A 15651-nucleotide genomic window follows, 5' to 3' on the forward strand; every position below is an offset into this window, starting at 1 on the left:
TAGTGATTAGCCAAGCATCTCCTCCGATTTGTGGCGTGCGTCTTGATGTTGTCACACAAAGAAGAGGGACCTGCGGTTTTACGCCCACTCCGAACGGCGATTGTATTTTTATGAGAAGCTGTTTTTCATGGCAGAAATACACTCAGAGGTTTGCCATTGCCTACCGAGGGGCGGCGACCGCTGTTAAAAAAAACCTTTTTCTACATTTTTTTGCGATGTTGCTTTGGCCAGGGCTTGACCTAGGCCCTGCGGAGTGGAAGTGCGCACTGCTTACCGCTACACCACTGCGGCCGCCAGTATTATTTATTAATTATTAAAATTAAAAAGAATATTAAAATTTCAAAAATTACAAAATAGCATGCATGCTGCCATTTTTTTTAAATTTCGTGGTGCACTTTTGAAACTTCACAGATCTGTTCCATTTGACGCAAAAAAAAACTATTATTCTTTTTTCGAGTTACAACTACTCCGTTTCATCAGCAAAAAACAACCGGGCTGAAGATAATTCACTTGAACGCGCAAAGCTTATATAAAAAACTTGATGAATTTAGATAAGCCTTTGAAGATTCGAATATTGATATTTTATGTGTTTCCGAAACTTGGTTTTCTTCATTTCATAGTAAAGACTTAGTAAAAGTAAATTGTTATAAACTTTTCAGAGCTGATAGAGGTGGTCATGGTGGTGGTGTTGCAATATATGTTAAAAATAGTTTGTCCTGTAGATTAAGTTGTGCTTCCGGCAATGGTGATTCCGTCGAATATGTGTTTGTAGATGTGTTTTCCGAAAATAATAAGGTCCTTGTCGGCTGTGTATATAGACCAAATCGTTATGTTAATTTTACTAATTTTGCGGAATTGCTTCATCTTATTGAAAACTATAAAAACATTATAATTGCCGGAGATTTCAATAGCAACTTGCTCGAAGACAACAGTTTAAGGCTAAGTATGGAATCTCTTGGGCTTTTTCCCACTAATACATCCTTTCCGACACATTTTACCAACACTAACAGCAGCCTACTGGATATATTTTTTGTGAGCGACTTACAGAAATCCTTCCACTATAATCAGCTATCTGCACCTGGATTCTCAAAACATGATCTAATTTTTTTGACATATGACATTCAAACGCCAGGAACACCAACCTCTTTTACATGTCGGGACTTCAAATATATTGACTTTAACTCACTTACAGCTGCGGTTGAGTCAGTGGAGTAGACACATATTCAGAATCTCGTATCTATTCAGGACCAAACTAGTTTCCTACAAGACCATATTAACTGGCTTTTTGACAGCGATGTTCCGATCAGGCATAAAATAATAAACCGAAACAGTATGCCTTGGTTTAATGCGAACATAAAACGTTTGATAAACATACGGTATCAGGCCTACACGAGATGGAAAAGGTACAGAACACCTGAAGCTCTTAATCTTTTTAAAAATGCTCGGCTTACTGTGAAAAAAGCCATTAAGACAGCAAAAACTATCTTCTACAAAGAAAAGTTTAGTTCTGCTATAAATATAAAGCAAACTTGGAATACTATAAAAGATATTGGGACTGGGAAAACTAAAACAAATGCTCCTACTTCTTCCGATGTGAACGAATTAAATAAAAAATTTGTTAGTCTACCGGTTTCCACAGCTAATATATGTCTTGAAAACTACAATGATCGTGCAAATGTTGGTGTCTGTCCGTTTGAATTTGTTTGTGTTGATGATTGTGACGTTGTGCAAGCCATACTCTCTGTAAAATCTAATGCGGTAGGATTTGATGGAATTCATGCAACTTTCCTTAAAATAATATTACCCAAGATCCTGCCACATTTAACCTGTTTAGTTAACTCCATGCTGACAACCTGTGTTTTCCTAGAACAATGGAAAGCTGCCAGGGTTATTCCTGTTCACAAAAAAGATGACGAATATAGACCTATAGCTATCTTACCTTTTCTGTCGAAAGTCGTTGAGCGTATTTTATACAACCAAATCAATTCTTATGTGCAAGACAACAGACTTCTGTCAGACCGTCAGTCTGGGTTCCGATCGAAGAGAAGTTGCACAACGGCACTCTTGGACGTGGTAGAAAGCACTCGATCACAAATCGACGAAAATAGTATTGTCTACTGAACCCTACTCGATCATTCTAAGGCTTTTGACTCAGTGGACCATAGGTTATTATGTTGCAAGTTGAAAAACTTATTTAACTTTTCCTGCCATGCAACTGCCTTGATCAGATCTTACCTTGGCGGCAGAACTCAGGCTGTGAGCATTGGCCCCAGAAAATCTGATTTCCTACCTGTACTTAGAGGAGTCCCACAAGGCTCTATTCTTGGTCGTTTGTTATTTGTTTTGTTTGTAAACGGTTTACCGAACGTTTGAAAATATTGTAATGTCCATATTTACGCTGATGATGTCCAATTGTATGCTTCCTGTCCTTCGGATCTTAGTAGTATTTGTATTGTATTGAATCTAAATTCTGGCTTCACTCGTATAGGGTATTGGGCTACTAGTAACGGCTTATGCCTTAATCCTGAAAAATCCAAGTGCATCGCCATTCATAGGAAATCCATTGTCACTAGTAGTTTGGATAAAATCTTGTTGGATAAGTCAGTCATAAAATATGTTGACACGGCAAAAAATCTTGGTGTAATCTTTAATAAGACATTGACATGGAAAGATCTCATTTTTAGCACAGTAGGTAAAGTGTATGGGATGCTTCGTACACTCTGGTTGACTCAATACTTCACTCCTTTAAATATAAGATTACTCTTAGCTAAAGCGTACTTAATACCTACGCTAGTATATGGATGTGAGGTTTATGCAAATTGTGACTCCGTATGTAAGATAAAGCTAAATGTTGTCTATAACAACATTGCAAGATATGTATATGGGCTAAAAAGACTTGACCACGTATCACCATATGCTGAAAAACTGCTAAACATTTCTTTTGATAACCTTTTAAAAACTAAGATACTCGTTTTTTTACATAAGGTTATATATACAAAGGAGCCTCGCTATCTCTATGGCAGGCTTCAGTTTCTTCAATCATCGAGGTCTACACTTATTAGGGACACGAATTTCGATGCGATACGATACCATATCGATACTTTTGGCATTCGATACCGATATTTTCTACTCGATAGTTTTAAAACGATATTTTTTGGAATTGAGTACCAGAACCCTAGTATCGCATCGAATGTCATAAACTCACATTACAAGAATAATGTTATTAACAGCTTAACCTAATATTATCGGCGAGAGTTTTTCTACGCACGCACGCAAGTTTTTCTCATTTGATAAACCGAAATCAATTTGCGTGCGTGATTTCTCAGAGTTCCATTTCTGTCAAATTTAGAGAAGTTTGCTGAGAAAAATTTGAATCCATAGTCGCGCCAAAATGCAGTGTTGCCATCTTTTCATTTTCAAAAAGCACCAAAAACTTGGAAAAAAAGCGTTTTACCACCCTAAAAGCATGAATCAAGGGATGCTTTTTTCTTAACATAATACCGAAGTACTGCACATTAAAACTGGTATATCTGGAGAAAGAAAAATCGAATCCCAACAAACGAGAATCATGCCCTAATTAAAAATGAGCAAATATATTGATGTTTTCATTATATACCCTCAAATATCGCTAAAAACCGTGTTTTTGGCACTTTGAGGTTAGGATATCTCAAAATTCTAGTGCTAGAGCAATTGTGAGGCCAGAAGCGATGTGTTTTACTCAGGTGGTAAAAAAAAACAAAATTTGTACAAATAATTAGAAGAGAAAAAAAGAAATACTTAACTTACTTGCGTACTAGCATTTTCAACGCAAATAGAATTTAACAAGGGGGGTTTGCAACTTCAGCATTTTATCAATCATGGTTGTATTTTAGTCCATTTAAATTTGTAGATTCTTGTAAATTCAGTGCTGCCATAGCCCTAAATATTTCAAATTATTTCAGGTTTTAACCATCTCGGAGTACTGTTAGTTCTTAAAAAGTACTAAAAAATGCACTAGGCACTTAATAATTTTTTTTGGCGTTTTAATTTTCAAATGCACTAAATCTAGTGCTTAAAGCACCAAGTTGGCAACTATGCCAAAATGCCAATTGAGCATAAATCTGAAATCGAAATGTCACGCAAGACAAATCTTGAAATTTGAGTTAGCTTTTTACGCACGCATATAAGGTTGGACTGTAACAATTCTTCCCGATATAAATTGGGCTTTAAAGAGCAGAAATCTGAACTATAGTTAGGGTTGCATGCTGTGGGATTTGAACCTGCGGCCTCGGTGTTTTAAGTCAACACCTCAATCTCTACGTTTTGAAATAATAATAAAAAGTCCGGCGCTTACACAATATGTTAGTGTTTGGCCGAACTTCTCCTCCGATTTGTCGCGTGCGCCTTAATGTTGCGGCACAAAGGAGGTTCCTTCAGTTTTATGTCGACTCTGAACGGCGATTGTATTTTATGGCAAGCTGTTTTTCATTTTCAAGGCTTGCGCACTTTTAACCACTGCACCAAAGCGGCCTATATGCGAGACCTATATTCAGATAAATGTTTTGGGTTTTGGTATCGATATCTGGAATATCGAGTCTTTTTATTCCGATATTAATTTGTACCCGATATTTTTAAGCGATGCTTTAAATGAATACCATAGCGATACTTTCGGTTCGATATCGTGTCCCTAACACTTATAGTGCACATCAAATATCGAACTCGTGTGTCTGAACGACAGTTTTTCATACACTCTATACCTCTTTGGAACTCTCTTCCCACTAGATTAAGACAATTAAATAATGAACTGTGTTTCAAAAAAGAATTAACCAATTTCTATACTACTAAGTAGTTACATGTAGATGTATGTTCTTTTATATTGGTTAAGTAAAATATTGTTATTTTTAGAGTTTAATTCAAAATTATTTATGTTCCATACTAAACAAATTTTGTAATTTCAATATCACAAAACTTATCCTTTGTCCTTAGCTTTATTTATTTATAATTCTGTGACTAGCACTATTAAATAATTCATTGAATTGTTGTGCTAGGATTAAGTATCAAATAAATCAAATCAAATCAATGAAAACGTGTGTAATTTCGGTACTTTTTCGCCTAAATAAACTTTTTAAGGCTAAAATTGTTCAAACACTTGATTTATTTTTGTTGTACTTATTTCTCGAACTCCATTGATTGAAATAAATGCAATAAGAATGCTTTAGCGTTTTTTTTCTGCCGAAAGAATGGAGTGACATTAAAAAAACAACTCGCCAGATTTTCTCATATGCTGGGATGGCAAGAAAATAAAATAATCGATTAATTACTTATATGATTAATCAGAAGCCAAAACAAATGATTGCAGTTAATTGAAATTATTAAAAAATAATCGATTAATCGAACTTTTTAAGGCATTTTTTACAGTGAGTATTCACCAAAACATTTTTCCATGAAGAACTTCTACTTCTCTTGTTAATTAAGCCTTAAATAAAATAAAACCATTCTTTTTAGCGCCGATAATTGTTTATTATGTAACTATTTTTCCAATAAAAAAAGTCTTGATGAGCGTTTTGTTGTTGAGCGGTTGTGTTTCTTGATGGCTTTAGCTCCGCCTTTTGAAAAAAGACACTCAGCAGGCACCGAGGTACCAACTAAATTACAGTATTTTTTCGAAAGTTCGTAAAGTTTTGGGTAAACAGTTTTCATTTGCTCAAGGTTGACCAACTTGCCTACATACGGCTTATTTACAACCAACTTCTAGTATTTGACCAACTGGTTTGCCGGTAAATCAAGGAGTGTGTGAGGTGATTTCGTTGCTTCCAAAATATTTTGCCCTTCCCGGTGCAAAATTTGTTTGATGTTACACTCAACCCTCCAAAGGGCATGTTTTTGCTTTCAGTTCTTGTCCAGCTCACTTACTTCATAATATTGACGTTTTAAGCAGCCATCTGATTTTCAGGGCAACCTTCTGCCCTGGCGAAGCTTCAAAGCTGGTGTATGCAAGACTTAGGCTTGACTTGACTTACCTAGAAACTTAAAAACGATTACTCTTCGTGTCATGTATTGCTTTTTCACCTTTTTTCTCCTCAGCATTTGTATTTGTGCACGCAAAATTGTAAACGTTTAATTTGATTGGGGTAAAATTGAACAAAAATAACAATTGAAATAAACGTATCAAATTGTGACTAGAAGATCCTTTAATTTGGTGGAAGCATAGTCGCAAAGAATTTCAAAATTTTTTTACACTGGCAATGAAATGTCTCTGCGCACCACCTTCCCCAGTAAACTCGAAAAGAGTGTTTAGTCTATCGGGTAGCATTTATATGCGGAGATGCTTCTTTTCATAATGAAAAATATAAATTTCTTAACTTTAATTACTAATTAAATACTATTGAATTTGATTTTAAGAACACAACAAAAATTTTAGCCTGGGTTTTTTAAATTGGATCTTCTATACTCGAAATCCGGATTTTAGCCAATATCCGTCCGGGTAGTCGGATAACAGAAAAACGGCCGCACATCTCCAGTTTTAGGACATCCACAAAAAATCCAAAAGTGAAAATCCATCGACGTTAAGTCTGGGCTCCTCGCCAGTCATGGTATTGGTTCACCTATTCCCAGCCATTCCTGAAGTGAGTTGGGCAGTCATCATGTTGGAAATGCATGTTTTTCCTTACAGCAAGAGGTACGTCTTCTATTCATTCGAGTAAATTGTTCATAAAAAAACTTCTCCTCGCCATTCAGCCAATCAGGCAAAAACAATAGCCTAATACAAAAATTAGAAAGTATTCCTATCCTCACATTCACGCTAAATATTCTCTGTGCTCTCTCGTTATCTTTTTATTTGGGTAGCCTTACAGCCATATTCAGAAAAAATAAAGTAGCTTTAAAAAAGGTTTACAAATTGAAAAATGTGTGAAAACGTCACTTTATAAAGCTCTTTAAACCTACTTTATTTTTTATGAATAAGGCCATTAGTCTTTCGGAGCGTAATAGTGCACATTATGGTAGTTCGGACGAACAGAATCAGTTCCTCGTAGTCTTCGGTAAGTTCCATCAAAGACGCTATAACCAGTGTTGCCGCGCATAATTTTTAGTGGTAGCCAAAAATCCTTTAATAAAAGGGCTAAAAAAGAGCTAAAAAATCGTTGTGGCTAAAAATGGTAGCTAAAATTTTTTACTTACATATACATATATAAGTATATACGTAAACATTTTCAATAAGTAATGGCATATAAAAACAATGAAGTGTGGAAAAAAGCTAATATTTTATCCAACCAAAAACCTTTTTATATAAAAGGGGAAATATACGACACCAGCTTGGTGGTTCCATCAAGTGATTGTACCATCAGGCTCGAACTATATATATAACTTACCAGCATGCTGGTACAATACTTATTTCTTTAAAAATGAGGTTGAGGAAAGATCGAAATGATTAGAGCACAACTGCAGTATCGTGAACGTAATCTTCCACAAACACGGCTTTGAGATAGGGCAAGAAATTTCCGCCAAAATACTTTTTACTTAGAAAATTGAGCTAATTTCACCACTCACGACACCAGTATGCTGGTATAATCACAGCACAAGAACATACACGGTCAATCGACTTGATGGGTCGTTTAACAAATTTGGCATATTAAGGGCCGTGAACTTATCTATTTTAAACTATAGTTAAGTCGTTAACAGATAAGTTAACAGCCCCACACTTTTACAGTATGTCTGGATGAAAGCGTAAGGAGCATACGATACATATATGCATATATATCAGTCTTTCTTAGTTTAAAAATTCATCTCTTACATGACTGCAAAAAAAAAACAAATTAAGCATATATGTACAACGTTTTCATGCCAAGTATGAATAAAGTCTAAAAAGGGCTAGTGGAAATTTTAAATTTATGTGGCCAAAAAAAGTATGCGGTAGCTAATTTTAGCCACCAAAGGGCTAAAACGGCAACACTGGCTATAACATCATCCAATAGATGAGGATAACGTCGCATGCATGAATGGCGAGAACCTCGAAAATTTGAAGAGATTACGTGCCTCTTGCTTAGAGTGGTTCATAAAAACACTCTTTTTGGAAATTCATAATAATTCATATTTTGAAAAAAAAGTTTTCTTAGATGTCGCGCTGGTCGGTTTTTTTATAAAAGCGCTGATGTTCTAAATTTTTTTTTATTTTCTTGACATGTTAAAATGCAGCTAAAAATTTGTTTTTTACATATAACTAGTCTGGTATTATTGGTGAACTTTCCCTTAATTACAAACCTGTCTTGGACAATAAGAATGGGTCTAGTTCCCGAAAATATGGCCTCGAAAAGACACTAGTAAAATTAGAACGTTGATACTGAACGATTTACGCATTGTCATGGGTTGGAACTTGTTACCAGGGGGTTTCTGGGGCTGCTAATTAGGGATCTGAAGTCAGTTTTTCGAAATTCAGAATGGCGGTCCATTTTATTGGATTTGTTCGAAACCCGGCGCTTGAGAGTTTTTGTGGTCGCCGATTACGAATATGAAGTCAATTTCTTTAAATTCAAAGTGGCGGATCCAATATGGCGACCAAATTAAAAAAAGTACTAAAATTAAAACGTTGGTACTGAACATATTAAACATTGTCAAGGGTTAAAACACGTTTCCAGTGTGTTTCTGGGGTTGCTGATTGCGAATCTGATGTCAGATTTTCAAAATTCAACATGACGGTTAAGAGTTTCAATTTTTTCTAAAGTTGGTCGCCATTTTGGATCCGCCATTTTGAATTTCCTCTTGCTGTTAGACAAAATACGGTTTCCAACATCATGACTGCCCAGCTCACTTCAGAAGAAGTATTCCAGCAAGTTTTGTTAATGATTTTTATTATAGGACATACTCTTTAACTAAGAACAGTAAAATCGGACCCTTGAGCTAATATGTAAAAAAGTGAACGTCCAGGCAAAAAAAAATAAGGTTGACAATCGAATATCTCGAAAACGGTTAAGTTTTGAACATCATGTCATGTAACCAAAGTAGTCAGAAATTACCTAAATAATATTCTTCTTAAGTATTTAGGCCGACTTCTCCGGTAACCCTGTATATAACTGTATGTAACTCAAAAATAAAAAAATAAACCTTAAGTACTACTTTTAAGTGTGTCATGTCTCTAATCCTTGTAATAATCTTTACTACTTACTTTAAAAAAGATACGATATCGATTAAGCAAAGATTAGAGATATTAGACACTTAACCAGCGCAGGGGTTAGGTTTCATTTTTCATTTTGATTTGTGCCGTTATTCCAGAGTACATCGATATATATGTATGTGCATTTAACTTTTATGTATGCCTTGCTGTCTGCCGGCTTGGCTTAAGTCTCTTTGCTGTGCCCAATTAATTTCATCAATTTACCTTTACACTAAATGTCAATCTAATGCTTTGGCAAAATATTTCAGCACCAGCATTGCTCGCTGTTAGCAATGAGACGGTGAAAGGCGCAGAATACATTGTACTTTTTATGCAGTCGAATTTTAACTCAAAATTTATTATTATTCTTTCTATTCCATGTGCCGCGGTCGTTTGTGTTCTCTCCGCCTCAACCACTCATACGCCAACCTATTCTTTCCCGTCTACTTTCTGCAGTTGAACTCATACGAGCGGAAACATCGTCGACAACAACAGCAGTCCCCAGCATAGGTATGGCAGCGTTAGGCAATGGCGCCTCACACACCGCGGAGACGGCTGCAGCGGGCCGGCCAACCATCAGCCTCACATTGGGAAGCAGCTACACGTGGGCTTCACTGATTTTGCAGGTAGCTCTGTTGCAGATGTTGAGATACTGAAGGATAAAAAAGGAAGCTACCACGCACCGGCAGTCTGACGGTAGGTGCCTCCGGCTTCGGTTATCCGCGCAACCCCGTCTCGGCCCACCGATCAACCAACCGAATGTAAAAGCAAAAGTCTTGGTTCGCTGTAGTTGAAACTACAATTAAACCCAGCTGATATGTACCTTTAGCAAAATACCCCTATTCCTTTCTTCACATACTTTATAACACAAGCAAATAAAACAAAACAGTAGATGCTTAGAAATAAAAAGGGGGCAACGTTACGGAAACTGGATATAAAAATGAACCGGCGAAATGTAAAAAGTTAGAGAGAACAGGTGAAATATTTGTTTACGTACTTGCGCATTTGTTGTTGTTGAGCAAACGACAGGGTGGTGCCGGATAGCCGGGAAACAAACAATAAAGTAATGACTGTATGTAAAAAGTATAAATTAAAACAGAAAGAGAAGTACATACATACATATGTATGTGTAATAAATATAAAAATATATAAAATTCAAAATAGTTAAAGCTAAAAGGGAAAAGAAACAAAATGTACCGAAAAGGAAAGAAACAGAAATTTTAACTGAAAAACTTTGTAAACTTTAAAAGTGAACATACATATGTATGTATGTGAAAAGCGATGTTAGTAAGGGACGAACAGTTTAAATTTAATTGCACAAAAGAAATGAGACAAACGCCCAAAAGGCGATGGGCCCTGCGACTGTATGTGTATAAGTTTAAATTTGTGTTTGTATTTAAGTAGTTGTATAGGTGTACTTGTGGGTGTGCATGAAAATATTATCGTCTACGAAGATTTTTAAGCTGGGAAGATTTTGAGAGCTTTGCTTATTTACTCACCATGAAAGACGAAATAAAACAATAATTTTTATTTTCTATAAATGCATGTACTATACAAGACAGAGATGCGCGTAATTAAAAAGAAAAAAACTGATGAAGATTGGGAGTTAGTTAAATGGAAATTGTGAGTGAAATTAAAAAGAAGAAGATCATTAAAGCTGTAAAATGGTTAAAAAGGGCAGTAAAAGAAAAGGAATTTTTTAATAAGGACAACTTTTAAAGCACGAAGCTGGTGGCAAATTCCCACCACAGAATTCATATGAGTTTCTAAGAGTTTGTATATTTGATATACATATGTTTGTATTTAAAGAACCAGAATAGGGTTGGAGAGCACCATACACACGTATTTATGTGGATACAAAATGTTGGAAATTTAGTAAGGCCACACCGTGTTAATACCCAACATGTAAATTTCTTTCTACAAAATTTGAAAACTGCATATTTAAAGTTTTTCATTACATATGTATCACATTGTGGACGTTTATGGAGTTAGGACATATAGGTACGCATACATCTGTTTTATTTAGGACAATCCCATGCGGCCGATGCAATACAAAATTAGGTATACCACATATTTTTAATGAACAATAGATTTGCAAATCGCAATGTTTGTATACCGGAATGATTCTCATTTTTAGACAAATAAATTATAATTTCGGAACAGAGCGATAGTCTCCAAAAAATTAAATTTTACAGGAATTGGTGAGTTGTTCATGCATAAATAATATCAAAACTTGAACATATTTTTAGCATGAAAAATGGTTCTTACCTCTGACCATGTATATACATATGTACATACACACATATATAACGGGTCAAACCCTTGTGAAGATACTAAACGAAACACCTGGAAAAACTCATACGAATCGTTTACAGGAGTTGTCGTTAAAAATCTCCGGTAAAAAACATCCAACAACAAAATTCCGGCAAAATGTCATCTGCTCTCTCACAGGAGAAATATATCCAAAATAGTACGCGAACAGAAAATTTGCAGAAACTTGCAAGTTAGACGAACAGCTGATAGAATTTTTGTTTACATTCAAAATTGTAAAATTTAAAACGTACGAAAACTCATCACAAAAAGTTTTCCTGACACAGTTTATTGATTTAACGAATAACTACTTAGTTCTTACAAGTTTAATTAGTCGCATTTTATCATTTTAACTTCCAAACCTTCAAGTTCAATTTTGTGATTTGCGTAAATTCCTACCAGCTGTTTTTGATCAGTTGTTTTCCTGTTGGCAAAAATTTTTCCAGCAGAAACCAGTAGCTTCCCTTCAAAATGAAATGTCACTTTGCTCTCTCAATTTGCCCTACTTTGCAAGTTTTTTACGTACGCGAACGCAAAAACCTGAAAGTTTTGGTTAACTTTGAACAATTAACAGCTACGCGAACGCAACTAATAACATTTCCTCCACTTTTAAGCTGTTTTTTTTTAGGAGGAAGCATCGAAAGCCTGTACATTTCAGTGTGGGACTCCAACTAAAGCTCCTACTGTCCAAGTACTGATCCCCTCGGTACCACCGTCAAGTATTTCGTCTGAACGCGGTTTGACCACGCACGTACGAATGCTAATGAAATTAAAAACACAATACTTATATTATTTTTAACTCTTATCAAGCCGCACTGCCTTGGCAGCTATGTATGTTATCTGCTGCCATTTTTCTTGAGTTTTCGCTTAGATTTTTTAGTGTTTTGCTTATGAATTGGTTAAAGTTCTTAGTTATAAAGTCGAATTATTACACGTTTGTATGCGTTTATTAATACGGCAGAGAAAGATGCTTTTAGCGTATCAAATGGATAAAAGTTTAAATGAAAAACTCCAGTGCGATAGTCGAACATATTGAAAAATAGTGTTAAAGCTTACCTGCTTTTCTATGTGTACCGCTAAAAAACAATTTCCAAAATGCATAACAAAACCAACTATTTAAAGCACTAGATGAAACTTAAACCCTGAACAATTAAAATTATATATCAGAAACTCGGAATCATATTAAATAGAACAAATAATATACTGTAAATAAAAAAAAAAAACAAAAAACCTTAAGAAGAAATTCATGTTTTTCGATGCGTCCAAGGCAAAATTTTCTTGTATAGCGACCAAATAAAGTTTAAAGTATCGTAAGAAAACCCGAGAAGCTTAAAAATACAATCAATCTTTAAAACAAAGTGAAACAAATCTAATTCAAAGCATCTACTATATATGTATTACAACAACTTAAATAACTACATATATATAATATAATATTATATACATAAATATATACACATGGACATACATATGTGTGAGTGAAACAAATAAATTAGGGATGCTAACGCCTGTTATTATTGTTTAGAGAAAAAATCTGTTATAAACATATTTTTCATGACGATATTCTGTTATTTTTTAGATTGCCTACTATTTATGATTATGAATTTTAGGTAAATATAATTAAACTTAGACAAATTAAATACATACATAGTTAGGTACGAATCTGTAAAATGTAAAATTTGTGTAGATCAATGTAGGAATGAAATGTTATTATATGTGTATGTATGTATCACGTCATCGGTAAAATCAATTTAAATACGATGTACAGCAAAACTTTAATTGTCCTACAAACAAAGATACACACTCCTGCATGCATACACCAAAAACATATCTACATATGTACGTATCATCTAGTATATATGTGCATACACGTGGGTTTACATATAAATATATATGTACGTATGTATGTACTGTACAAGGCGAATACATTATTGAGTGCAACCAAATCGTCTCAATGCTTTAAGTGTCTACAAACAAATATGAATAATATTATGAATACAAAAATATCTAATCAAATGAGTTGATACAAACGTATGTGGAAGGGCATACGAAAATTAAAGGATTTCCTAAAAGATGACTATATTTAGGTACTTCGTAATAGTAAGCTTCTTTCTAAAAAAAACTAAAAACCAAGCATGAACTCTTATGTATATACATATATAAGTATGTAATTGTATGAGCCTGCGAAAAATATTTACAACAAATAAAAGATAAAAGAACATAAAAATAAATATTTTTAAATCATAATTGTAAACTGCAGATAAACTGAAGAGTAAAATTTTGTTCCGAAACAAATAATGTGAACACTAAAAGGTTGTTAAATGCCCCCGAAATTCGAAAATACTAAGAACCAATTATACTTACTAATACACACAAGCATACAACAAACAAATCTCAAAAAACCAATTATGTATCTACTTGTGTTTCCACAAAAATAAATATATAAAATTAAAAGGTAGTAAGAAAATTGCGACTCCAATCTTAAAATTCATTATTCAATAGTCCGCATACTTTTAACAATATTTTTTGTTTGTTTCTTATTAATGATTTAAGAAGAAAGATTTGAAAAAATCATGAAATTTAAGATGAGATAAAAACACAAACAAATCGCAACCAAGGTCAAGTTTTTAATGAAAACTGTATGTACATGACAAAATATATAATTAATAAATAAAAACGAAACATACATAAAAATAAAGAAAAATGGCTAAAATGTCTTATGCAGGTATTGACGTCTTCCTATGCTACGCTGTCTATTATTAACTAAACAACAGAAACAAAAATTTACCAAAACCAAAAAGTATAGTAAATATTAGCATTAAATATACATTTACAATTTAGATATAACAAACAAAAAATTATGAGTACATATTAATAAAAACAAAACAACTAAGCCCAAAAAATACAAAATTAAGCACTTGCTGCTTGCAAGAATAATTTTTAATTTTAGGCATATTATAATATTAAATGAATATACATACATATATATATTATATTAGAGGTAGTTACAATTTTTTTATTACACAAAAGGTATAAAATAGTAAATAAATATACATACATATGTATAAAGGTAACAATGACATTATTTTTTTATTTGCCTAAAATATACATACATAAATCTAACCTACGCGTAAGTATACATATGTATGCTTACCAAATAGTACGAGTATACATATGTATGTACATACGCATATTATATAAATACACAACAGAAAACACTCTCTAAAACCCATTCACTACCACCCTTCATTAATTTGTTATTAAATAGACCTACAAAATGCATATTTATAATATTTTTAACGCTATTGTGTTTTTTTTTATTCTCATCTAACTTCACATCACTTGTATTCAAAAGAGCCATTGCCTAAAAAACAGCTTCGTTTTTATAAGTGCCGTGTATAAAAAAATGTGGAGGTACGTAAATAGTCAATTAGGTAATTTCCGATGTGTATCTTAATGCGGCAGTTGAAACATAAAGCTTACAACCGTTGGGCCACTAAGTTTTTTTAGATCACAGTTATCAACTTCATGCAGGCAAGCAAGTTAAACGAAAAAGTTTCCTAAAAGTTCCGTGAAGCGTACTGCGACTAACTAGTATCCTTATACATCCAGGATAAAGTTCTTTTGTAGAAATTGTGCGTTTGTATAAGCCTAATCTAGTTTTCACCAAACTTTTCAAATCGAGTTCTTAATATTTACTTTATTTTCGCTTCTCTAAAAATATTTCTCTTATTCAACCACTTTTAAGCTGCCTTAATTATAACAATAATAATAATAATATTTGTGTTTGGTCGAGCTTCTTCTGCGATTTGAGGTGTGCGCCTTGTTGTTACATAAATGCACGTACTTAAAGTTTTACGCCGCCTCCGAACGGCAAATGGGTTTTATGAGAAGCTTTTTCAAGCAGAAAACACTCGGAGGTTTGCCATTACCTACCGAGGGTCGACCGCTGTTAGAAAATAATTTTTCTAATTTAGATGCTGTCCGAAGTAGGGATTGATGCCAGGTCCTCCGGAATAGTACCTCTAACCATTCAGCCACAGCCGATAAGTGACTCTATTTTTGTCTGAAACTGCAAGTAAAGATTCAATTATAATATGGACCAAACGCTCAGTATATTGAATGTAAAATAAAATATCTGTTTAATTTTAAGAAATTTCTTGTTGGTAAATAATAATTAACATAGCATTTTTATGCACCGAAATACTTACCTC

The 15651-nt window shown here is 34.0% G+C and overlaps 2 protein-coding genes across 6 annotated transcripts in view; both read left to right on the forward strand.

The window, feature by feature from the left end:
* Positions 1–10301, forward strand: part of LOC118738079 — a 525494-nt gene extending 515193 nt beyond the window's left edge. For all 5 annotated transcript variants that reach the window (XM_036468998.1, XM_036469000.1, XM_036468997.1 and 2 more), the window contains one exon: positions 9584–10301. In XM_036468998.1, the coding sequence (XP_036324891.1) occupies positions 9584–9783 (200 nt within the window). In that variant the 3' untranslated portion in view covers positions 9784–10301. The remainder of the gene's footprint in view (positions 1–9583) is intronic.
* A 440-nt stretch (positions 10302–10741) lies between these two features.
* LOC118738327 (embryogenic cell protein 40-like) overlaps positions 10742–15651 on the forward strand; it is a 64861-nt gene continuing 59951 nt past the window's right edge. The window contains exons 1-2 of the mRNA XM_036469252.1: positions 10742–10750; positions 12066–12188. Coding sequence (XP_036325145.1) covers positions 10742–10750; positions 12066–12188 — 132 coding nt within the window. The remainder of the gene's footprint in view (positions 10751–12065; positions 12189–15651) is intronic.

This window comes from Rhagoletis pomonella, unplaced genomic scaffold (assembly GCF_013731165.1).
Source record: "Rhagoletis pomonella isolate Grant_MI unplaced genomic scaffold, Rhpom_1.0 Rhpom_scaffold_00004, whole genome shotgun sequence".
Lineage (NCBI taxonomy): Eukaryota > Metazoa > Arthropoda > Insecta > Diptera > Tephritidae > Rhagoletis > Rhagoletis pomonella.